This window comes from Ischnura elegans, chromosome 6 (assembly GCF_921293095.1).
Source record: "Ischnura elegans chromosome 6, ioIscEleg1.1, whole genome shotgun sequence".
In the NCBI taxonomy this organism is placed as follows: Eukaryota; Metazoa; Arthropoda; class Insecta; order Odonata; family Coenagrionidae; genus Ischnura; species Ischnura elegans.
The window spans coordinates 118393867-118420080 of record NC_060251.1 but is presented as its reverse complement, the minus strand read 5'-3'; the positions used below and the strand labels follow the sequence as shown (position 1 = coordinate 118420080).

The window sequence follows — 26214 nt, the reverse complement described above, 5'->3', positions numbered from 1 at the left end:
CAAATAAAACATATGTAAAATAGGTACTTTTGAAGAAGCTCTGATAAAACCTCTGTAACACTATTCTTCAGAGAGAACTTCCGGATTGTCACAAGTCTGGCCTCTGAGGCACAAGGGAGTGAACTTAAGTAGCCAAGTTGGGTGAAAAATTTGAGATGTACTAAGTCTGCCCAACATTTGCCTCCATTCTACACATATATTTCCCATGACCAACCTTTAATCACACCATCATATTTTCAGTCTCTTTTCAAGGATGGTTACAATTATAGCTTATCAGGGAAAGTAGAAATGATAGCTGAGGCTATCATTTCCCCAATCCATTTCTCTTCTCATTTCACGGTGCTCAATGTTTGCCATGCGTCATCAATCCCTTCAGAACTGAACGTGGCTCAAACGCTGCTCTCAGCTCTCTTATTGGCCAGATGATGTTGTCAGGGATGACTTCAGGGATGAAGAAAGAGAGAGGATCTCTAATATTGTAGCAATCACTGGAAATGACCATATCAGATGATCATTTTTAAGCTTTCATTGTAAATATCCCTGCAAAGGAATGGAAGGAATGGACGAGGAAATGGATGAAGTTATTGTGTATCAAAGCATAGCAGACATTAGAAAACATTAAAATTGTTCTCATTACAAAAATGAATGAGGTGACATTGATAATATCAACTTATAATAAACATATCCCCCTCCAACGGCTGTGGCTCAGACTGCTACAACAATATTACTGCATTATTGGTTTAACTGTTCCAGTTTATATTTTATGTGCTTACTCAGATATTAATATTGTAAATAATACAAAATATGAGGGCTTCCGAGCATCTGTCATTGGATATTTTGCTTTAAATTGAAAATAACCAACACACATCACAAACGAAGCTCTCACTACTGCTCGCAACTCATACAAATAATCATAACAATACACAACTTGGTCTGGAACGTGCCGGACGACCACCTGTGTTACTGTCTCCAGTATACGGCTCGCAAGCTTAAGAAGGCATTGGTAGCATACATCGCATATATTTATGGTCTACATCGAACTTCCATTGGTTGAGTTACCTGTAGACTAGAAATATCCCAAATTTATACGTCTACAATTTTTTGTGTGCCCTCAGGGAGTTTGCAAAGATTGTAGGAATGTATTGTTAATGTGCAATGTGCTTTCAGCATTAAAGCCTTAATTGCAAGATCATTTTTTCCATCCCTTGTGAGGGACAGCTCCAATGATGGCTGAAATAATGACCCTTTCACGAGACTCTCATAAACTAAACTCAGAATAAAACTACTAGAGAACAACTACTGAGAAATTAGGTACCTTGACTAGGCTTAGCAATCACCATTGGCCTGCCAGAAAATCGGTGATCATAAAAATCTCTTGAATAGTGTTCACAGTGGAAGAGGTGAATGAATTCTGTTACATGGGAAGCAGAACAACTAGCTTGATTGTTGACTAGTGATGATGATGAAACAATTATCATCAAGACAATATTGTGTGTAAGGTCAGAGGAGTGTAATTAATGCCAAGGATAATAAATGAACAGTTACCTAATCTTGCATTCACGCTATGGCTACTAGGAGGGAATTAATGAAGCTTGGATGCTGATCGATTAATTCTCAACAATCGATGCATTGACAGAGCAGGAGATAACATGAATCACTAGGAATGAAGAAACAGCACAATAACAGTGTTTTTCATTCAGACTCGAAATCCCAATCCACAGATAGTAGTATTTGGTGGGCAGAATAGAGAAGGATCACTTAAAAAGGTGAAAACAGGAACCTTCCTAGTCCAGACATTGTGGTAAGTTTAAAATAAGAAAGCACGAGAGTTGTCACCCGATTTTCATACATTGCTGATGTCGTTAGAATCTGGATTAGAGTCTGGATAATCTACTTGTTAAGGGATTAACACTGAATGGGGAACAGAATTGCAATCAAGAGGGTAAACAACGCAAGGTCTATTCACAAGTTGGAATAATTTAAGAGGTGCAGCAACATGTTATGTATGAGCCAGTGGCAACACCAACTCATCTCTGAAAGGACCAAAACCTATAACTCGTTGCAGTGAATCACTTCGAAAGTTGACGATATGAAAAACAGAAAAATATAGGTGTATTTAATTTCCAAACTCTATCACTACTAAAAATAAAATAAAATTGGAGGACATGCCTACCTTTTTGCTTTATTTTCTTTATTTTCAGGAATTTAAGGAAGAAATTTATCATCAGCTTAAATTTTTTTCTTCGAACAAATGTCAACAGGTCACAATACATAACATTTTAAGGTGCTATAACAGAAAAGCATGTAAAACGCAGTCATTCTAAGATACGGGTGGCACTGCACTGCTCTCCAGACAGGTTCTCAATGCCATTTGGTTCTCATTCAGACCTGACCGAGGAGCAGGCAGCATTGGGCAGTTAGCGCCGTAATTTACAGTAAAACCTCTATGTAGTGAACCTCTTTACATCGTAAACCTCTATACATCGTACCAACCCTCTGGTCCCGTCAGATTTACTTGTAAATTTATAGGCAAACCTCTCTATAGTGAACCTCTTTATATCGTAAAACCTCTATATATCATAGCAACGAGAGACCCCCGAGACGGCCTAACTACCTCTGCATTTCGTACCGAGACAACTAGAGACCATTAATGCACCCGCGATAACGAACATGGATTGACATTTTCAGCGATAAATGTTTCACGCTTATTCTTTTCTTTTACACCTTTACTATAATGTAATTTTCATGTTAACCATTAGTTAGGGCCATTTTGTCCCATTCGAGAGCATACCTAACAGTAAATAAGAAAAAGGCAACGAACTATCCTAATCATTTTAAGTGACAGTAAATGAAGACAGAACGCATTGTTTTCTCTCGAATCATGGTAAAAATTGCGCGATAGCACTCGCTTTCTATTACTTATGGCTTTATTTTCCTGTAATTGCTTTCATACTATGTTCAGTTAATAAAAGAGGCGACCAGCGCAGCCTATAATCCCTTGCCGGCGGAAATATTTCAACTAACTTCACTCCCATTTATGGAGACAGAATTACTCAACCGCATTGCTGCTTCCGTTTCTAAAATGAAAATATTTCATGAATTTACTGCGACTCGAAATAAATCAAATACAATTTTGCTATTATTTTATTCCCATATTTTCCAGTGTAGCACTTTCTCACTGCCGCCTTGGTAATTTTTCGATGCTTTCGTGAACGATCGTAGTTTACAATTTATTGCGCTTAGCGACAGTCATCTGTCTTGCGTGCGTATTTATGCCGCGAAATCTGACTCTTCCATCGGGAGTCCGGGACGTCAATTTCTAGCAATACTGAACGAACATCACTCCATGCGCGACAATGTTAGGTGAAGAGACAGCTAATTAGCTGATACGCCGTAGAGCAATGAAATTTTTTACTGTCGCTGCCGCATTCTGAAGTAGTTCGCCCAGCATTCACACTGGGAAATCACGTCATTTTGCAGACCTAGCGTTTCTTTGTGCCCTCGACAGAGTTTTTCTACGGAACTCTACGAGCATTGTATTCTAGAGAAAGGCAATTCGACGAAATTTTCAAAATTACGCTCAATTTCTTGTTTATTTTTTGCAATAGTCACGTGTTTATTTATTTTTTATAATCTTTAACATGTCATACGTTATAAGAATGATAAATCAATTTTCTAAAATATATTATAAGGAGTATTTTCAATTATTTGCCATAAAATATGAAAACATACGAAAATTACTTAATTAATTATAAGTTGATGATGGATTCGACAAATAAAACAAGGCGGCTGCTTGACATTACAACATTCCGAGGATTTTTCCAAGCCATCGACGAGGGCAGGTAGAAGAAAGATGTAGCAGTGACCTTTGGAATACCATCTATTTTAAACAACCGAGGAAAAACAGAAGAAACTCTATATCTAGGCTGCACAAATAAAAAACGCGGGCAGTGAAATAAGAGGATGAAAGAATTATGTTTAGAAATATAAAAGTTGTGTACTTCCCTCCAAACACTACTAGTAAATTACGACCCTTAGACCAGGGAATTATTTCTTTGGTCAAAAGGCATTATCGAAAACAGCTAGTGATTTATTTTTTATGGAGAGTGAATAGTGAAAACGACATTAAAGGTGCTCATGGAACATCCTTCAGACCATGCAGAGGCTGTGCCTTTCCTCAATTTTTGAGAAATGCTTCATCAAGGCTGGGATTACGGGTGGTAGCAAACAGGAGGAAAGTGAGATGCTTGATAATGAACCTACAGTTCGATAAAATCAACAAAATAGTTAACAGAAATTCAACATTTGAAGACTTTGTAAATGTTGATAATGATTTATTCATTTGTTCCCCACATGAGTTGGAAGATAGTGGTGAAGGAGATGTATATATCTTGCAGGATACAGTAAGAGATGAATTTAGAGGAAGATGTTGGTAATGAGGAATCAGTTACAGTTCCCACCAAAACAGAGGTTGAGGATTTATTGAACATAATTAAATGGTTTTTATTAATGGAGGAATGCGATCATAATATGATTGTATTCAATAGAATTAAAAACATTACATCGAAAGAGTTTTAAAAAGGTTAAAGCAAACCCAATAACTAATTTCTTTCTTAAAAAGCCCTCTTGAACAAGTTACTTTTACCTTTGTGTAATCATTAAATTGTAAATATATGTTCACTAATGCATGCATGTATGTTTAAATATATTAATATTCTGGTTTATCAATAAAATGGTACCTATCACTAAAACCTCTCTATAGTGAACCTCCATACATCAAAATGCCCAAATTTTGGTCCCCTCCATTACGATGTAAAGAGGCTTTACTGTATTAACCCATTCAAGATGGTGGAGTTCTCTCCTTAGCATGACTGCTGGACTGAGCACCAAGAGACTCCTCCATTCCCTCTGTAGGCAGTATTTTTGCAGAACATTCGTTAAGAAGGGTCTCGCGAATAATCACACGCTCTCAGCTCCAACCTTTTTCGATCCTTCCTAGCAGGGACTCTGCATTATCTCGTACTCCAAGGGTAGTTGGGCTCCTCCTTCCTTGCGGTGTTTATAACGTCCTAACAGTGGCATTGGTTCACGGTCAATCATCCTTTGTTTATATGAATTAGCCATATGGATAATTGTTGCCTGCAAGTAATTGCACACTTCAAATTGAATCCCTCGTTTTATTCTGAGAAATGTCAAATTTTGAACGAAGCTCTACTATCGATTTTAACCTATTTAATGCATCAACAATTCCATGTTGATATTAATACTGAAATCAAGATATAATTTAATATTTATGGGAGAATTCATTTAAAAGTTGAAAACTCTGCTCCAAGGCCAAAGAATTCGATTCTTAGTTTACATTTTTTTTATACAGCCAAAGCAACCCGCAACTGTAATATAAGGGAGGGAGCATGGAAACTTATATTTTCGGGATTTGTTTGCCAGCACAGGAAAACCTCCGACGAAAATTCGCAGCTTTTGTATTGCAGGTCAAGAAACCCCTTGCTGCATATTTTCATTGTAAGTAGCAAAAGGGTTAAAAGAATTCTGTTGATGGAAGAGAATGATAAGAAACAATGAAAGAAAAATCTCCCTCAGTCAGCAACTCTCTGATGAAGTTAGGTAAATTAACAATCAAGAAAGTTAACTCATACTTTTCATTTGCTGGTGTCATCATTAGAGTTTCAGTTTATCAACTTGTTCATGGTGAGCTGCTCACTGAGGGAAGGATTTGCTCACAAGAGTGTAAACAACAACAAAGAAAATGAGGCCTGCAAGTGGAGCCAAGGAATACCTGAAAAACTGTAAACTGTTCATCATGAGGTCTTCATGTAATCAACTTATCTGTGAAAGAGTTGAGCCTGCCAATTTTTCAATGCAAATACTTCGAAAAGTAGAATGTCGCACGGGACATGATCACGTGGGAGTATAGGTGTCGTTAACCGGCCAAGATCTGCAATAACACCCTTTTTTTATAAATAACTTCAATCCGAAGTTCACGGATGTGGCGCGAGGGCCCGATAATACTGTTTCGCTTGCGCTATCCAAATTATTCAACTTGCTCATTGGTTGCTGTGCCCTCTAAATAACTCAATCCATGTCTGGTATGGTATTTGGAGGAGGCGACCGACAGCTGAGGTCATTTGCGCCATGAGGGTAGGGTATGGAAGGAAGGGTGGAGAGAAACCCGGCGTCGGCATTAGCCTGCTCTTAACGAAAGGCGCCAAGGGGACCACGGCTTAACGTCCCATCCGACGGACGGAGTGTTGCGCTTGAAATGTCCTCCACACAACACTCAAGCAGGGATCGGGCAGTCTCTGAAAATTCTCTGCCACCGCCGGGATTTGAACCCGGGCCCTCCGGGTGGGAAGCCAACACTCTAGCAACCACACCAACCCGATCCCCTCAATCCATGTCCTGGAGCATCAAATTAATCTCGGTGTTGACATATTACCAAAAATGTATCACATATTAAAAATCATTCACATCATATTTATACTGTTCTCACACTCACTTGTCATATTTCTTCATTTTCATATCACTTCTGGCTTCACATGTGCCATAATAATTTTTTTTTGTTTTGTTCACCTCATTCCACATTTTGTTCACTCACTGTACACACTGCGGTATGAGTTGTGTGATGCTTGTCTGTGTTCACAATCACTTGGGGCTACGAAAGTTGTCCTTCTCAAAACACAGTTCAGGCAAAAAAAAAACCGTTCAGAAACAGTTCAGTTTAAACACAGCGCAGTTGATACACAGCGCTATTTATACACAGTCCACTTTATACGCAGTTCACTTTATGCATAGTTCACTGGAAAATATTCAAACACTCATAGCTGGTGCCACAAAATTACAGAATCGTCAGTTATTTTCACCATATACCTTTATACCATTGTCATTTACGTTATACCATTACCATTTACATTATACAATTTCCATTTACATTAAACCATTGCCATTGATGGTCTGAAGTGGGAGCGACTCAACCTGATTACTTATCAAAATTCAATGATCAAACGTCGGGCTATGGCCGACTTCTGTTTATGCACCCGATGTAGTGCTCGACGTTTTTTATACGTCATCACTCGTGCCATTCTGAAAAAAATTGCTAAAGGAGAGAGAGGGAAAATACTATTTAATATTTCTACCCGGTAATGGCCTCAAGTTGTACCTAGATTCAATTGTCAAAGGGGTGATATCCTGTTCTGGGGTTGGGGGTGAATATTCGGTCTCATACGAGTTATTTACATTTTGAGACGGAGGCTCTCCTGAATTTTCTTTTTGCTTGCTTTCTTTTGGGTTGAGAGTCGAAGATTCCTCAAAAGCGATTTTTGGTTCTAAATACTCAGGTTCAGGTGGTATTGGAAGCAAATTTTTATGATGCGCCGTAAATTTGCCACCATCTTGAATATTTTCAATGTCAAAGGTTACAGGGCTTCTCACCTTAATGACTTTGTATGGACCTATCCACCTGGAAACAAGTTTCTTGGCTTGCCCTTGAGATAATGACATATTCCTAAGTAATACTAACTGTCCAACGTCGATGCAAGGCAATATCAATTTTGCATTGCGTCTCTCATGCTTGATAGCAGTATTATTTGCATTATATTCAGCAGCTTAGGCATGGGCAATCTGCAATCTACGCTGAAGGATATAATAGTAAGGTGTGTCTTCGGAGTATGATGGTCGGATGGGTTTTAAAACATCCTCCCATGGCATATTTAATTCTCTTCCATATACAAGATAAGCTGGACTATACCCTGTTATTCTATGCTTACTATTTCTGTACACAAAAAGGGCAAAATTGAGATGTTCATCCCAATCTGAGTGGTCCTGCGACACAATGCGAAATGACAGCTGCAAATGATTGGTGCGCTCTTTCTAATCTGCCATTGGCGGACGGGTTATATGGGGAGGTAAAAATCGACTTTACGTTTAGCAGGGAACAAACTTTGCTCATGAGCTGAGAAGTAAAATTTGATCCTCGATCAGTCAATAAATACTTAGGCACTCCATGCCTACAAATAACATTTTCCACTAAAACTCGGGCAATAGTGTCTGCTGACTGATCAGGGATTGCATATGCCTCCGGATATCTTGAAAAATAATCCTGGCATGTAAAAATGTATCTGTTTCCTCGTCGTGAACATCTTTAGGGGCCCATAATATCAACAGATATTTTTTCAAAAGGAGAGGAAACTTCGGTAACATCTTGAAGAGGGATGGGCTTTTTTATGGCTTTTCTTTTCTTACACTGAATGCAATTTTCCACGTAGTCACGTGCGGTTGTGTATAAACCTGGTCCATTGAAATGGCGTTTGACGATTTCCCAAGTTTTATCTATCCCTAAATGACCAGCTAAAGGATTGTCATGACACATGCGCATAATGTAATTCCTCATAGCGGTAGGGGCACAAATCGTAAACTTGGGATCTGGGGTCTTAGTATCGACCTTATACAATACACCATCGTCGTCAAGGAAATAGCTTGGGTCATTCCTTTGTGCGAGGTCGAAAAGGACGCGAAGATCGGGGCATATTTTCTGCTCGTGAGCAATTCGCATCCTATCCCACATAGGCTCGTATTCCACTAGGGGCTCAATTGTTGAAATAATTGGGGTGGGAATGCGAGAAAGTGCATCTGCGTGGGCGATATCCTTCCCTGGCCGATACCTTACTGTAAAAGAGTATTCGCTCAGCTCCATTATCCACCTCGCAAGTCGAGGTTTGGGTTCTGAAAGTGCGAGTAACCAACGAAGGGGCCTGTGGTCTGTGTAGAGTATGAAGTGTCGTCCAAGGAGGTAAACACGGAATTTCTTAGTCATTTCTATGACGCCTAGACACTCGAGTTCTGTCGCGGAATATGCTTTTTGCTGTTTACTCAACTGTTTACTGGCACATGCCACCATGTGTTCGCCATCTTCGAATTCTTGCGATAGAGGACCACCAAGGGCGATTGGTGATGCATCTGTGGTAAGGATAAAGGACTTAGAGAAATCAGGGAATCTCAGCACTGGGTGTTTGATAAGGTGGTCTCCAAGGGATTCAAACGCTTCCTGATGTTCCTTTAACCAGTTAAATTCAATGTTTTTACAGGTCAATCGACTAAGCGGGGCCGCCAGACGAGCAAAATTTTTAATAAACTTACGATAAAAGCCAATTAGTCCAAGAAAGGACTGCAACTGTGTGACGTTAGTCGGAATAGGGAATCTTTTAACTGCATCAATATTCTCATCATCTGGTTGTACGCCATCAGGTGAAATGATATGCCCCAAGAATTTGACTCTTTTTTGAAAAAAATGGCATTTCTCTGGTTTCAATTTAAGATTGGCGCGGCGAAGTCTGGAAAAAATTTCATGAAGGCCGGAGAAATGGTCTTCCAGCGATCTATCGTACCGCAGTATGTCATCCAAATAGAAGAGACAACCCTTATTAACCATTCCTTCGAGTACGGAGGTCATTAAACGCATGAAGGTGGAGGGTGCATTTGCAAGACCAAAACTCATTCTATTGCACTCATAGTGCCCCGTGGTCGTGCTGAAGGCGGTATATTCTTTACTCTTTTCATCCATTTCCACTTGCCAATATCCCTGGCATAAATCTAAAGAGCTGAAGTATTTCGCTCCGCCCAGTTGGTCAAATGTTTCATCCATATTTGGCAATGGAAAGACTTCTTTTTTTGTCACATTATTTAAGGCTCTGTAATCGAGGCACGGCCTATACTGTACGGGTTTTCCTTCCATGGTTTTATTTTTAATTAATATGATAGGCGCGGACCAAGGACTTGTCGATGGAGAGATGATCCCTTGCTCCAACATATCTTCGATTTCTCTATCTAAAATCTCTCTTACGGCATGCGGGACTCGGTAAGGTGCTCTTTTCATTGGTTTTGCATCCCCTACATCGATAGTGTGCTTCACAGCGCAGGTACAACCTAATTTTATGTTTCCATGGACAAAAGTATCAGCAAAATCTGTTAACAACTGCTTCAGTGGCTCGATTGCTCTCGAAGGCACGTTACTTAGATCAAATAATGAAATTAATTCATCGCTTTCTGGCGGTTCTGGCATTTCGACATTGTCTGATTGAACTCTTCCAACAAGGGATCCTTCGAAAATATCATCTTTCGTCTCATAATTGATATGGGTACCCTTTTTCAACACTCTAATCTGGTTACTCGTATTACAAAGGAGAAGGGAAACCGAACCATCTTTAGACACGATCGCTACAATTGGTAAAATACAAACATCATGCTCATCTGAAGAAATTAATACCTCTTTACCTGGCAAATTTAAACATTTTTCTTGCACTAACATAATAGAATTTGGAGGAACTTTAACCGATGCATTAGTAGTTGCGACCTTTTGTTTGGGTTGGTTGTACAATGTATCTGGTCGTGTTTCCCGCAACCTTGCCCCACGGCGTAGTGCACACAAGTCATCCGATTACCCTTTCCGCACTCTTGCCCCACGGCGTTATGCGAATCGGGAGTCCTCTCACTTGTCGCACTAAGATGCTGGGTTTCGACCATAAACGGACAATTTCCCGCTTTAAATGTACAGACTAAACCCTCCTTTGACTCACAGAACATTTCTGTTATGACCTCATTGTTACCTAGCGAACCGAAAACCCCACCAACAGCCTCGCCGGAGTAAGTGATTCAATTCTTATCCTTCTTTATATCATCATCGTTACTCACGGCACTATATAAGTTAGTCACTGATGGCTCTAATATAATGTCGCTAATTCTATCTTCACAAGGTCCTAACAAATCATCATGAATTATGCTGTCCTCCTCGTAGTTATCTCCTAATGAGCTACCTACTTTCACAAAAAAATTTTGAGCATCCGTGTCACAAAAAGAAATTAGATCATCTGATGTAATTGGAAGAACTTTAGAATTTCTGTCACTGGATGTAAATCTCATTTCATGACCTGCAGAAACCTTCAGTTTCTGGTCTTCTAAAGATATACTACTTCCAAACCGCATCATAAAGTCTAATCCGAGTATGCCATCATAGTCGGGAAAATTCCCATCTATTATTAATGCATCATGGGTGTACAATCTATTATCAATCATGAAGGGCACGGCCCTTTGGCCAATAATTTTAAGGGAATGGCCGGATGCACTTTTCACTGGTAAGTAGTAAGGGCTGATTTGAAGGTGCTCCAAGGGGAACCGTTTTTTGCTAATGATTGTTACGGCGGCACCTGTGTCGACAAGAAATGTATATGGTGCCCCTAATATTGAAATAGAAATTGTTAATCCTGCCTCAGGCGTCACAGCCAGTATTAGTTCTTTCCCGACCTTCGGGTCGGGACTTATGCGTTTCCCGAATTCTGATCCGAGACTCGTTTTGGGCAATTAATTGGGAGATGACCTATTGTATCACATACAACGCATCGAATCAAAGGGCAGTACTGAGAGGTGTGTGTTACCTCGCCGCAATTGAAGCACTTTCGTGTCTTGGCGCGGCAGTTTTTTGCAATGTGGCCTGCCTTTTTACAGTGGAAGCATACACGATTTTCATTAGGGTGTCGCTCACTCGAGGAGACCTGACGCCGTTGGGTGGGGGGTTGGGATGGGGCTGGCGTTCCTTTGGCAACTTTGTTTGGATAACCGCTGGCTAGATGCGAGACATTGTGGGGCTTGTAAACATTTTTTCCAATGCAAGTCTCGAGATTTTGGACGTAAATCTTTCCTTCATGAATCTAACAAAATTTTCATATGATTCGATTACATGTGGGTTAGTTTCTGCGAATTCGGCTGCCGTCCCATTGAGACGCAGGCGAGCTGCACCTAATGTTTGAGGCTCGTTCCAACTACTGAAATGACTCACAATTTGAATCCTTTCCAAAAAAGTATCTATGGTCGTTTCATCTTCTCCAGTAAAACAAGGAATCAAAGAAATTTGAGAACCAAAAATAGTTGACTGAGGGGGTGGAGAGAGGGCAGAACTTCCTTCAATAACGTTTAAAGAGGACGTAAAATCCATCAGATTTTGGTGGTGAGTGGAATTATCTTCCCAAACTAAGGGAAAGGCATGAGACAGATTCGCACCAGACTTATCCATGGCAATGACAAAAATAACACAAAAGCTTCGTAATGCATGAACCCTTTTCGGCGCGCGGGATGCGGTGAAGTGAAGTGATCCAAATTAAATTACTCAGTGTAATATTTAGTGCTGAAAAATATCGTTAAAATTCCTACTTGTTTTATTTCACACTTCACACACCGCAACTTTAGACACCGCACCTGACACCAATATGTCGCACGGGACATAGGAGGGTTCAATAAGCAAGAAGCAGTTGGTGTTACTTTTGGCAGTTTTAATATGACAATAATCACAAGTACAGAGAAATCACAGGTATTATAAGGACACAGTTTTGCGGCACACTCACAATGCAAGCCCAGAGGGCTGGGTCTATCAGGTCGAGTCGGCCGTCGGTCTGCGCTGGGCAGCGGTGACACAGGCGAGCCGATCCGCGATGAGGAGACACTTAGGAGAGCTCAGGCCGGCCGTCGGTCTGCACTGGGCAGCGGTGACACAGACGAGCCGATGGTGAGGGGATACTTGGTCTAACCGGTCGGTCGTCGGTCTGCGCTGGGCAGCGGTGACACAGGACAACCGATCTGGTTGACTCTAAGGCCCTGAACGAGTGGGGGCTGAGCGAGGGACTCACAGGGTTTATATGCCCCTCCGGACGGCAGGTCGGCCGTCGCCGATGCAACATAGTATGTCCCTCGCAACAGTATATGCAGTATATGCTTTCCGCAACATTTTATCCTACGCCGCCCTCAGACGGCGCAGCGGGTCGGGTGACGCCGACGCGGCAACAATGTCCTCGCGACAAGAAGAGGCATAGAGAAAGAGAAAAATGAGGGTCTCTTTGTTTTCCAAACTCTAATCAAAAATTTAAAAAAAAAATTGGCAAAGCAGTCCATTCACTCTATTTCAGTTTCTTTAACACAGTGACATTTACAGCTATATAAACATACATTTTAGAAGTACTCAACATTTTTCCTATAAACACTGCAGTGCAGACGCAAGAACCTATTGCAAAACTATGATTTCAACCACAATTTCCATAAAATGTAGCAAAGAAAGACGATATAAGTGTATAAATTCAATGAAGAACATCATAAGATTTCTGATTTTAGAATTTTTCATTCAAATTGTGTAAATTTTCATAAAATTCCACTGATTTCAACCATAATTTCCATAAAATATAGCAGAGAAAGTCAATATACTGTATTTCTCCAAATATAGTCCCTCCTCCCCCTAATTTTGAGGTTTCAGTTTTGGGAAAAGTTAAAAAAATGCGTTTGAATATAGTCCCCCTCTTTACTTTTGCCACAGGCATTTTTGGAAAAAAAGGGGGGACTACATTCAGATATATATACGGTAAGTGTATAAAGTCAATGAAGAACATCATCAGATTTCTGATTTTAGAATTTTTCACAAAAATTACATTTCCTTCTTCCTCAGCTCATCAAAGTTGGCAAGCGTGAACTAGGAGAAGACTCACCTTAAGGGGAAAAACCTTGGCGATTACGTCATCTGCCGTCTCACTGTCACCTTTCAGGAAATAAATGTGTGCCCGAGATGCTTCGATGCTATGAGTCATTCCATCCATTATCTCATCATAGAAATCATCGCTGCTTTCCTGCAACCTCTTCTCGCAAGCCTCCAACTGGTCCAACGCCTTACTCAGCTTACCCAGTCGAGCATAAAGGAAAGCCAAGTACAGGCTGTAGCAGAACGCTTTCCACTCCATATCGTCTGATTCCACTTTTTCCTCAAAGTCCGTGATGCGCCATTCAATGGATTCGGAGGTAACATATTCCGTCCAGACAAAAGGACAGTTGACTGTATAAAAAGGCTGCCCTAGGGGTCCATACGTGACTAGATCAGCTTCATCCTCCGGCTTCAAGTTTAAATTACTCAGAGTCACGGCTATGTCTTCAGGTTCATCGTTGGGCATCATGAGCTTCAGCAAGTCCTCCTCTCTCCCAAAAATCTGACCACCGCCATGGAAACCCTTCCTGTCACCCATACCTAGAAAGGAAAAAAAGCAATCTCTCAACAAAACTAAATCACCAGTGAAAAAAGCCAATCTATGAAACAGAAAAAAGCCTAGTTTCTTCATGGCTCTGCAACAAATATTTCTCAAATGTGTTGCAAATAGGTTTGAAGTTATTGTAAATCCCAGATACTCCCCTTCATCTATCAACCTCATTTTGGCACCATCTACAATACAATCACGCGGTGCGGGGTAGCACCCTTGAGGGAGGATTGCATTACCACAGACGATATCTCATAAACGCTTATAAATAGGTCAGATCAAACAGAAATTCGGCACATATGGACTGTACTCTCAAGTTTTACACACAGGCAGTAATTTTTCTGCCCCAAAAAACTTAATTGATGGTCCTCAATACATATGGCCCTTGGGGCACCGGTTGCCGTCATTTTAAAGAAACCAAATTTTAATACCTGAACATTAACCTCATTTAGATCATTATGAGACTAAGAAAACATAACTTTTCTCAATTCTGAAAAATAAGGGTCTGCCTAGTGCACATCCTTCAAACCTGATAATAGAATTTCAAAGTCAGATGATCACTAATTTTGCAATTTGCAGTGTAGTCAGCAAATAATAAAAGAAAATAATAGAAAAATTTTTACAGTTAACTCGGCAATGGTCACGTGGGGTATCCCAGACACCCCAGCCTTAGATTAGCACTATTTTTTCTTGAAATTATGACTGCAATGATCTATACCTCCTCTAGCTGATTTTTTTAAGCTTTTTGAGGATACCTGTGAAATATGATTATAAAATCAATGTAAGTTTTTAAGCAAAATTACTTTCCTCAACGTTCTGCAGAGTGGGGTGCACTAGACACCCAATGCGACCTTTCTCGTTACGGTTTGACATACCTATATTATTAGTCGCCTTTAATATTTTTCATCCATTTTCATTAGATTTGATTGCTACTCTTTCTCAAACTTACTATGAGCGTTGTCTTTTCATCTACACATCAATAAATAAATATTGAAATATGGGTAGATTTTTTTCCTAATTTTTTTTTTTAAATAGAAAGTTAGTAATTTCCAATAATGTTACAGTAATTGTTCTCTAAGCTGGCCACGAAAGATGATCATGTAATACTTACGAAACGTTCATTGAGTACACTACATATTCCTGCAGTCTTTCTGAAAAAAGAAAAAGCTGAGCTACTTTGACTTTTGGTTGAAAATTTGGAGGAGGAATTATCAATTTCTGACATTAACCTTAGTTAAAATTCCAAAGTTTTAGAAGTGATTTTTGGAAGACTTCATCGAAATAAATGAGTACAGTACTTTTTCACGAAAATCATTATTTATGCATTCCTGTGAATTTGCCATTGAAGATTGGCCTTATAATCCTTTTACTCATCATTTTTGATCATTTCTAGATGACAGCTACCTCTTGTGTAAAAGAAAGAGCTAAGATACTTTGTCTTTTGAATGAATCTGTGAGGGAAGAAGATTAATTCTGACAAAAAGTTTGATGAAAAAGAAGATTAGTGTCATATATCTGCGAAAGACACTTACACTGAACAACAGTGCAGAGATGATGAACTGTTGTATAGGGAAGAGACATTGAGTATGTTGGGAAGCATGGAGATGCAATGTGGAATATGCAGGGATCAAGACCAAACGTCAGAACATGAAAATGTAGCAGTGTTTCTGAGAGGAGTGGGCTTACTGGCAATAAAATTGGATTCAGAACATGAATAGTGTGTTTCCGTATGATGTTCATTGAATGAATGACAGAGAATATTGTAAATTGCACTAATATTCAGGTGGAGAAAGTCACTGAAAATTATTCTCGTAAAAGAAATGCTAATGAAACAGACTGGGTAGACTTAGAATGCCTGATTGGCATTTCCCTTTTAGCCGGGGCAAATAAAACTGAGAAAACAAATTTATTAGATTTGTGGAATCCCAGTGGATTAGGAGTGGAAATATGCTATTCTTCCATGAGCCATAACATATTTCTCTTTTTCCCTTTACGTCTTTGTTTCGAAAATGCCACTACTAGAGACGAGAAATTGAAAAGTTGCAGGTTAGCACCAGTTAGGGATATATTTCAGATGCTTGTTCGTAATGCACGGCAATATTATAGAACTGGGCTAGGTGCAACAGCTGATGTGCCATTGGTTCCTTTTCAGGGAAGATGTTCATGTAGGCAATATTTAACTTCCAACCCCATAAAATATGGCATCAAAATTTTTGCATTGGTAAATTCGATTGTATTTGAACTTAGAGGTGTACTCAGGGAGGCAACCGGAGGGTCCATTTTTTATAGATAACACTCCAAAAGAGGTGGTGAAGCGAATGGTGTCTTTCTTAATCAGAAACAGGAGCATCAATCTGAACAACTGGTTCAATAATATTCCGCAAGCAGATGAAGTTCTTAGCAATAATTTGACGCTTGCGGGAAGTGTGCAAAAAATAAAAGGGATTTAGCACTGAGAATAGTATATGTAAGAGGAAGAGAAGAAAATAGCAGCTTATTCTGCTTTAGGAGGAAAAAAGCTCTGGTTCACTACGTCCCAAAATAGTCAAAGAATGCAATTCTTTCGTCAGCAATGCACACAACTATTTCTAGCAACGAATTCAGGACAAATAGAGGATAAAAGAAGACCGGAAATATTGACCTTTTATAACTGCACCAAAGGAGGTGTAGACACAGTAGAAAAAATACACAGCACCTATCGTGCTAACAGAAACACTAGGAGATGACCAATGGCCAATTTCTTTCATTTTCTAAATGCTGCTGATATCAATGCATTACGCTTAGGGATAACAATTCACAATCAAAATTGCGGAAAAGTTTTCTTCATGGGATAGCTCAATCCTTAACTTTCCCATACATTTCTAGTGGATCAACAATGAACACGATCCCCAGAGACTTGAAAAAAATAGAGGAATATGAACAAAAGGAGCCAGAGAATAAAGATTAGGAGAAAACAAGGAAAAAAGTTGGAAAATGTGTTATTTGACCAATAAGAAAAGATATTATTATAGTATTCTACCGATTAAGGTAGGTTTCCATGGAGTACTAAAGAGGTGATCTGGGAGCCTCCCTTTCCTTCCAGCACTGCCTTCTTTAATTCACTGTAAGGCCTACTCTCTTTCAATCTATCTAAAAATCCTATTCTTTTCCTTCCCCTCCCTCGTTTCCCAAACATTCTACCCTCCAACACCATTTTCAACATCCCCTCACCGCTAAGCACTAACTCCATCCAAACCTTCTGTCTCCTGCGTATCTCATCTAAAAGCTTTCTCTCCTCGCCAACCATATCCAGCACTTCGTCGTTCCTTTTCCTCTCCGTCCATTTCACCCTCTCCATTCTTCTCCATACCCACATCTCGAACGCCTCCAATTTTCTCTCGTCTTCTTTCCTCAGAGTCCACGTTTCCGCACCGTAGAGAGCTACACTCCAAACCAAACTCTTCACCAACCTTTTCTTTAAACTCTTACACAACGATCCTCTCAGAAGCTCCTTCCTGCTCATGAACGCCTCCTTCGCTAATGCTATTCTCTTCCTGATGTCCTTACTACTGTATCCGTTTTCCTCTAACGTACTGCCTAAATAGTTGAATTGCTCAACCTGCTCAAGTTTTTCACCACCCACCTTTATCTTGAGTCTCACATTCCTCGCTCGTGATGCTTTACAAAACCGCATTACCTTAGTTTTCTTGTGATTAATCCTCATCCCAAACTCCTCGCAACGTTCGTATAACGCATCCACTAGGGCCTGAAGCCCCCTTGCTGACTGACTGATCAACGCCTGGTCATCCGCGAATCTCACTGATTTGAACATCATTCCTCCCACTTTTATCCCAGCTTCTAACTCATCCCACGCTTCCCTTACCATCTCTTCAGCATACACGTTAAAGAGCAGTGGCGATAGAGGACAGCCTTGCCTCACACCTCGGCCAATGCTTGCCCACCCAGATTCTCCGTCCGCTATCCTCACTTGCGCAGTCTGGGCCATATACAGATTACAAATCAGTCGTCTATCCCTCCAGTCTACACCTATTTTCTTGAGAATATCCATTAACTTTACCCAGTTCACCCTATCAAACGCTTTTTCAAAATCCACGAAACACACATATACGTCCTGCTCATACTCTAAGTTCCTCTCCACGAGGGCCCTCGAGGGCGAGTTGACTTCCCTTTTCTGAAACCAAACTGATCTTCGCCCAAATACTCGTTTGCCCTCGCCTCCATTCGTCTGTTCAATATCCTCAGCACTACTTTAGCCGCATGGGATATTAGGCTGATAGTCCTATAATCTCCGCATTCCACAGCTTTCTTCTTTTTCGGAAGCGGAATTAAAACCGTCTTCACGAAATCCTCCGGCCAACATCCCTCCTCATAGATCTTGCGCACTAGTTCGAAAAACCTTTTCTTACCTTCCTTCCCTAGACTCTTCAGAAGCTTGCACGGGATGTTGTCCACGCCTACTGCTTTCCTAGCCTTCATATCACGGAGTGCTCTCTCTATTTCTGAGTCTAATATCTCCGGCCCAAGATTATCCTCCTCCACTGCACTTTCCTCCTCTAGAGTCAATCTCTCTGGTCTGTTCGTTCCGTCATACAGGTCCTCCACGTATTCCTTCCACCTACCCTGTACCTCTTCTCGCTCGGTTAGCATCCTCCCATCTTTAGCCTTAATTTTAGACATGGCTTGTCCTCTTTTGCCGCCCGATAGCGACTTAACTTTGGCGTACAACGCGCCTACTTCTCCATCCTTCTGGAACTTTTCCATTTCCTCGCACTGTCTTTTCCACCAAGCCTCCCTTGCCCTCTTAGTTTCACGTCGTAATCGATTATTCAATTCCCTATACATTCTTTTGCCCTGTTCTGTGTCCACGTTCTTCCACTTCCTCCTCTCTTCCATTTCATTTACCATTGCCTCAGTTATCCACGGCTTCATTATCCTTCTACTGTCAACGTAACCAATTGACTTCTCCGCCGCTTTGACTATTCCCGTTTTTAAATTATCCCATCTTTCCTCTACCGTCTTGGTACTTTCAATCTCCCGTATACTAATGTCCACTAGCTCCTGATATTCTCTCCTCATACTCCCCTTCAGGGCTTCTACGTTCCATTTCTTCGCCTTCCTAACTTTCATAAGTCTTTTGAATCTTATGTTGCATTTCATGAGCACTAGATTGTGGTCCGCATCCGCATCCGCTGCAGGGAAGCTGCGCGAGTTTTTCACACTGTTCCTAAACCTCTGTCTTACCATAATGTAGTCTATTTGATATCTCCCCGCATCCCCTGGACTTTTCCACGTGTACCTTCGCCCTTTATGATGATTGAACCACGTGTTTGTGATGAATAATTTGTTTCTCCTACAAAATTCTGCTGCTTTCTCTCCCCTGTCGTTCCGTATTCCTAGACCAAAATCTCCTATTTCGTTTCCATCCCTCCCTTCCCCGACTGAGGCGTTCCAGTCCCCCATCACTACCAGATTTTTCTTACCCGGTGTGTCTCTAATTATTTCCTCGAGCTGTTCATACACCTCGTCTAATTCTTCCTCCCTATGATTGCTAGTGGGCATGTAAACCTGGACCACCACAAGGTTGGTGGGCCGCGCCTCAATTTCTACCACCAGAATCCTATCGCTTACCTGGTCTATACCTACCACACGCTTACCCATCTTCCCGTTTAATACTAAAGCTACCCCTCGCTGGCTTTCTTCCCCTCCACTATATATAACCCTATACCCATCACTCCAATAGTCCCCCCCATCCCTCCACCTCACCTCGCATAATCCTAAGATATCTATCCTCCCTTTATCCATTTCCCTTTTGATATTTTCTAACTTTCCCACCCTCATCATAGTCCTCACATTCCACGTCCCCACATTTATAGCAGACTTCTTCTTCTCCATCTTCTTGGTCTTCTTTTCTTCTTTCTTCATTGCTGCTGCCACTGATGTTGATGATGATAAGTCTCTGCAAGGATTTCGCATGTTGACGACCCCGATGACCTTGCCGACCTCGCTGCCGTGCCCGACACCCGCCCTTTGCGGACGGGTCCCGGGCGATGAGATTCCGAGGCTCATTTGGTTGTACTCCATGTGTTCAGGGAAGAGATAGTTGGTAGGGTTTCCCACTTCCATTCCAACAGTGTTTTTCACGTGACACCATCACGTGGACTACCTTTCGTTTGGCTCCTACCCTTCGACCTATCTGGCATGGGTGGCCCTACCGGGAATAATTTAGAATTAATCCCGCCAGTGCAGCTCAAGGGGTCATAGGAGCGCGCAAGCCTTTCCACCGCGACAAGGTTGTAGCCCAAGGGAAAGGAAGAAAAGATATGATAACAAAAATTTTCTATGAACTGAGTAACAAAATAATGCGTGATACACTTTTGCTGAAAATTTGCAGTGACGACTTCAGAAGAAAATACATATTTTACATGATTTATTTTATGCAATCTTTCCATTCAATAAAACTTTTCAATAACACAAAATTGAGCTGTTGTTGAAGACTGCAGGATTTATTTGTTTACCTTTCCAGTGCTGTATATCATTTGTGAAAGGTGTAATTCAACAGTTATAAACAATCGTAATATCATCGTAAATTTTGCCTCAAGAATACCTTCTGGGATATCGATTCAATATCGGTAAGTAGATTATTTTAGTAGATTTATTAGCGTAAGGCAAATAGAGGTTGATGAGGAAAATATGATGAGATACCGTGATACAAGTTTACAAAAGTATACGCCATGTATATTCATCTCAACATTTCAACTGTATCCTTTGGCTATAACAAAAAAATTGCAATATTTCCAAAGGAACTCCAACTGCCAACTGGAAATCAAGGTCAATTCAAAAATATTTTCTTAAAACAATGAAAGGTAAGTTAATGGTTTAAAATATTGAATATAGCAATGCCTAAATAAAAAAAAGATACATCAAGGTGTAAACTTTTGAAAAAGTATATACTTGTTAAAAGAAATTGAAGGAAATCTTTTGGGGTGACTGAGACATCCCACGCGACAATTTATGGTGGGAAAATGGGAGCCACTACTGCTGGGTTCATTTGGATTCACAGGTCAGGTAAAGATATAATGAACAATGACGGTGTGGCACATACCATCATCACAAATAAGAGTTTGTATGGTCCACAGATTTTCACGAACAGACCCTAAGGTCAGCAAAAAGGTGACACATCAAGTGGTGCCAGCTTACTTTTACAGTTTTTTAGAAGGTCATTAGAAAGAGGAGAATGCACTGGGTTGCTCAGCTTGAAGTTAACGAGACACAACAGCACCAAACTGAATCTCAAGCCTCTTTGTCCCTGAGAATGATGTACAAAGCCAATTTTCTCTCGATAATGACAAAATGAGAATGTTTAAAATTGAGAAAGTTAATGAAAATAAGTGGACCTAAAAATAAAAACCTTTAAGCCTGTGATGTTTTTTCTAGCTAACTTATTAATACAGTAAAAAGGAGCTACATAAACATCCGTTTTGCTGAGGAACAACATTGCTTCCTATCTTCTTCATTTGACCATTAGCAAGTACATATGTACTAGATGGTTTTTCCACGCATTTGAACATGCAATCTATCCATTCAAGAAATTTGACGTGAGCAGAATAATCACTCACCAATAAACTGAAATTCTAAACTAGCTTAGACAGACTTGTAAAACTATTTTCACAACTTTCCAGACAATTTCCTTATGTCTCCTTTCACTGCATATTTATGTCATTATAGGTGGTAATAATATAATGGACAATTGCCATATTTTAACTCAAAAAGATAGGCTTGAAATTAAATGATTATTATAATTAAGGAGTTCCATGATGCTCTCAAATACAATTTGAGATCTGATGGCAAACCAATAACAAATGAAAAAGATGATTACAAGAATTAAGGTGTAAATCAATGCTAAGAAAGCAAAGATATTCGTCAGCAGTAGATAAGAAGAGGCAAAGTGCAACCTGAAACTGGGAAACCAAAATACTGTGGAGATGAAGGAGTTATGTCACTTGGGTAGCGATGGAGGACGCGAGAAGGAAATATGCAGTGGTAGAATAGCCGAAGCAAAGAGGGCATTCCTCAAAATGAGGAGTCTCCTAATAGCTGGATATATTTATGGTGATGTAAAGATGCAATTTACTACGGCACACATTCAAGGCACACTCATTCATGGTAGTGAAGCACGGGCAATGACAGCAGGGGGAAGATTTAAAAGTGCAGTGTCAGAGAAGAATGATGAAAAGATCAGGTGAGTAATGCAGAAGTTCTATAGGCCACTATTCACGGTGAATGATCATGCGAATGATTATGCTGAATGATCACGTGATCATTCACAGGATCATGCGAGTAAAATAGAACATGTTCAATTAAATTTTCACTGAATGATCATGCGCATGACGGTTCATTCACGAATTTTCCGGTAATACACGGGGAATGATTTCATTTCATTTATCATTCCCAAGATCATTCACCGTGTATGGCAGCCAAAAGAAGAGTAGAAGAGAAGTACTTATTTTGAAAACCCCGAGTAGTAGGTGGAAAAATTAAATTATCATGAGACACGGGGTCCGAATGATGAAAATTATAGTTGAAGGACGAGAGGATGGAAAGAAAGGCAGGGAAATGCCTAGGACATGATGACGGACGTAAATCATAAGAATAATACAAGTGCTATAACGTTATCTGAGATGAGAATCGAAGAGATAGCTGCATAAAATCAATCTTCAGAATGACGAAATCTGACGAAGGAGTGCCAATTTATTTATTTACTATTCAATATGGACGAATCTAGTGATCCCATCCAAAGAATGAAATTTAGAAAAGTTGATGACAATATTCTAGTATTAACGGTCTGCACTGCCAGGAGATTAAAAAATCTACGCCCAGAATTGAGAATGTCTAAAGGCCTGGTTACACGGTACATTAACACGTACAAGTTAATGTACGTTTGCATGAATGATTTTGGTGGACCGGAACGGAACATGTACGAATGCATGAACCAAATTACAACAGGTTCTATTTTCTGTGCATGCATTCGCACAAGTTGGGTGGTTACACGGTGCATTTTGGCATTCATTCTCGCGTTCATACATTTAGGCATTAACCCATACTTGTTAATGTATCGTGTAACCAGGCCTTAAGATGGGACTGAAACCAACAACCCCAGGATCATGTCTTTTCAAAGTCTTATACTAAATTTCTTAGAAAGCTCAAAAGCAACAGATAATTTAACATTTATTATCATTACTGAAAAGAAAACCAAACAACAACAAGAAAACTGAAGCACAAATAACCGTAAAAAATGAAGCAAAAAGGCATCGGGTGTTCCACGATTTATAATTACTTCAACTAATTAAATGGTAGTGGCTGTACCTTACTTCAACTAGGCTACAAATAAATTCCTTTGCAAAATAGACGTGAAATAAAAGAAAATTAAAACATCACAAAAATCAAAGAGTTCGTAAGGCGAATACGATTCTTTTCTTAATAGGATATTATCTTTTTTAACAAAGATCCCCAGCCAAACACCACTGAAACAATGATGCCATGCATTTGCTGGCAAGGTGGACGTAGACTGTCATCGCATGTTTGGGGAGAACACTGGATTCACCATGTTGACAGAAAACTAGAGGGCATCTCAGCGATGCACATAGTATTGTGGTATTGTCACACTCTGTGGTATTGTACGTAGTGCATACTTAAACCGTTTAACGACACTTAAAGGAAGATGATGCGATAACAGTAACAGACGAGTTCTGTTCCTCTAAAATACAAGATATCGAAGATTTTTTTACATCACAAATTGTCATGTCAACTTGATGCAGCTGTTCCATGGAGCATTAGTAAACAAATACAAGACCAAGTTCGAGGGATGTCAATCATCAAGTAAGGAGATTTACATTCGCGAATTTGGTTAAATTTTATTTGAGTAGTAGCCCGACAGAAATCATACATAAATAGAAAACATCCATAACCTATCTCAGGGTTACATGCTGAATTCTTACCTTAGACAGCCAGCCTGTCGGGCACAAACCCAATAAAAACCTCCCGAAGCACAAAGCACATGCATACAGAGATAAAAAGCTAGACACGACAGCTCCAACGGCCTTTAATGTCACTCGTTATCTGCAAATGACTCATAGTAATGACGTGCCGAACAGTAACAATAAATATCTCTATATAACCCGTATTTCCTCCGGCCTAGTCCAGCCGAAAGTCAGAATCAACTTATTTACACATTTTGCAGATCTTCCGAAAATTCATGAGCAAAATTGAAGGTAATTATTATCATACGTGAAAAATTGCAGAAACTTATTTCTTCTTGGTGGTACACCATTTAATAATATGAATAATACTGTGAACTTACTGTAAATCCTGATAAAAACAAGCAACAGACAAAATGCCGTATGCAATTTTGGGGTTAAAAATATTGCCTAACATCCAAATATTAAGGGGCAGAATCGGATATTTCTGGTTGGCGCTAAATACAAATTTTGGTAAATTTTTACAAGAGGTACAATCCGGATTTCGCCTTCAAACCTTCACTTTCCTATAGTATCTTTGCCTCCTGATTAACGGGGTGACATTCATTCCTGGCGGAAATAAATAGTTTTCGAGATATTTTAACTTTTATGGATAGCGATTTTCGGGTTCTGCGCATGCGCGGCCATATTGGAATGGCGGTAAATGAGTTTCACGGAACATGTTTGAAATTGTAAACAAGAGAAAAATATCCCTAGTGATGGTCCAATACATAACAAAGTGGGAGGTAGAAGTGGATAAATCACTTTCTGGGCACATGTACGGGCTGGTCAACTAGAAAAAAATATCCTTCGAGCTGGTCCAGTTGGTAAAGTGGGTAAATCACTTTCCGGGGACATGTTTGCGCATGCGCAGAAGGTGTAGTGCGTAAAGGGTGACTAAGTGAAGATCGTAAATGGCGGCGCATGCGCAGAACCCGAAAATCGCTATCCATAAAAGTTAAAATATCTCGAAAACTATTAATTTCCGCCAGGAATGAATGTCACCACGTTAATCAGGAGGCAAAAATACTGCAGGAAAGTGAAGGTTTGAAGGCGAAATCCGGATTGTACCTCTTGTAAAATAATACCCAAATTTTTACATTCTATCTATGACCCAAGTGATGATCGAGCAAACAATATACAGCAATCACTGCCGGTTTTGACGAACAAGGTGTAACGTAAAAATTATAAAGCAGGAACAGAGCTTTATTTCAACAAATTAATACATGTCATTGAAATAAAATTAATATTTTTAACTTTACGTTTTCATTTTACTCGTGATACTAATTTATCAGGTAGGTCGTTCCCGAGGACGAAAATGAGACCGTTCTGCGCATGACGTCACGTGGAGAGCAGGTGGCGGAGCATTTGAAAGTAACTCAAGATTACGAAGACTACTTTCGCTCCGCATTCCAGATTTGCTTGGCAAACCTTTCTCTCTCGCGAGCAAAGTTAACCTAAGACAATCTTGAAAAGCCATTTACACGGGGCAAGTAATCGCATTATCTGACGTCCCAGACGGCACAGGAAGTTTTCGTACCTAAATACGAGGGTGGACAATCAAGATACAAAAATCGCGCTTAGGAAGTTACTTAGAAGGTTTTGTTTCTTTATTTCCTTTAATGACGAAAAAAGATGCAAGAGGACTGGCAAATTCATATGCATCGATAAAATTGTATCTCATCGATAAAACTGTATTCGGTCTGGGACTATTTTCTTTCGCGGGTGGTGCCATCTGGTGCCATCGTGCCATATCCTCCTAGAAAGATCACATGTCTTCACAAGCTAGCACAAGCCGTTGGAGATCGCGTCGTTTACGTAACGTCTTACCACATTTCAGGGATTTTTGTGGTTAAGTTTGTGAAAAATAGAGTGTCTGGTAATAGTGAAGTTTCCCTTATTCTTTAATTTCATTCACTGGGCTTCAGAAACGTGTTTGTGAGATATTTTTGTTAAAAATGCCTTTCGTGTGTTTATTGTCGGGATGACGTAATGGAAACTCCGGGACATGGTTCAAGGTTTTAGCTTTCCAAAAGATCCTGAGTTGAAGAAGAAGTGCATTTGGGCGAAAAGAAGAAAACATTTCACCCCTACGAAAAGCTGTGAGGTATGTACTCTTTCTCGCTGTAATT

The 26214-nt window shown here is 40.1% G+C and overlaps 1 protein-coding gene across 2 annotated transcripts in view; it reads right to left on the bottom strand.

Annotated features, from left to right (window-relative positions):
• LOC124161591 overlaps positions 1-24517 on the bottom strand; it is a 68994-nt gene extending 44477 nt beyond the window's left edge. The window contains exons 1-2 of one of the 2 annotated variants that reach the window (XM_046537973.1): positions 24427-24517; positions 13533-14062 (exon numbers count right to left, since the gene is read on the bottom strand). In XM_046537973.1, the coding sequence (XP_046393929.1) occupies positions 13533-14060 (528 nt within the window). In that variant the 5' untranslated portion in view covers positions 14061-14062; positions 24427-24517. Of the gene's footprint in view, positions 1-13532; positions 14063-24064; positions 24396-24426 lie in introns of those variants that run through there. The other variant, XM_046537972.1, reaches the window with a different exon arrangement.
• Positions 24518-26214: the final 1697 nt, after the last annotated feature.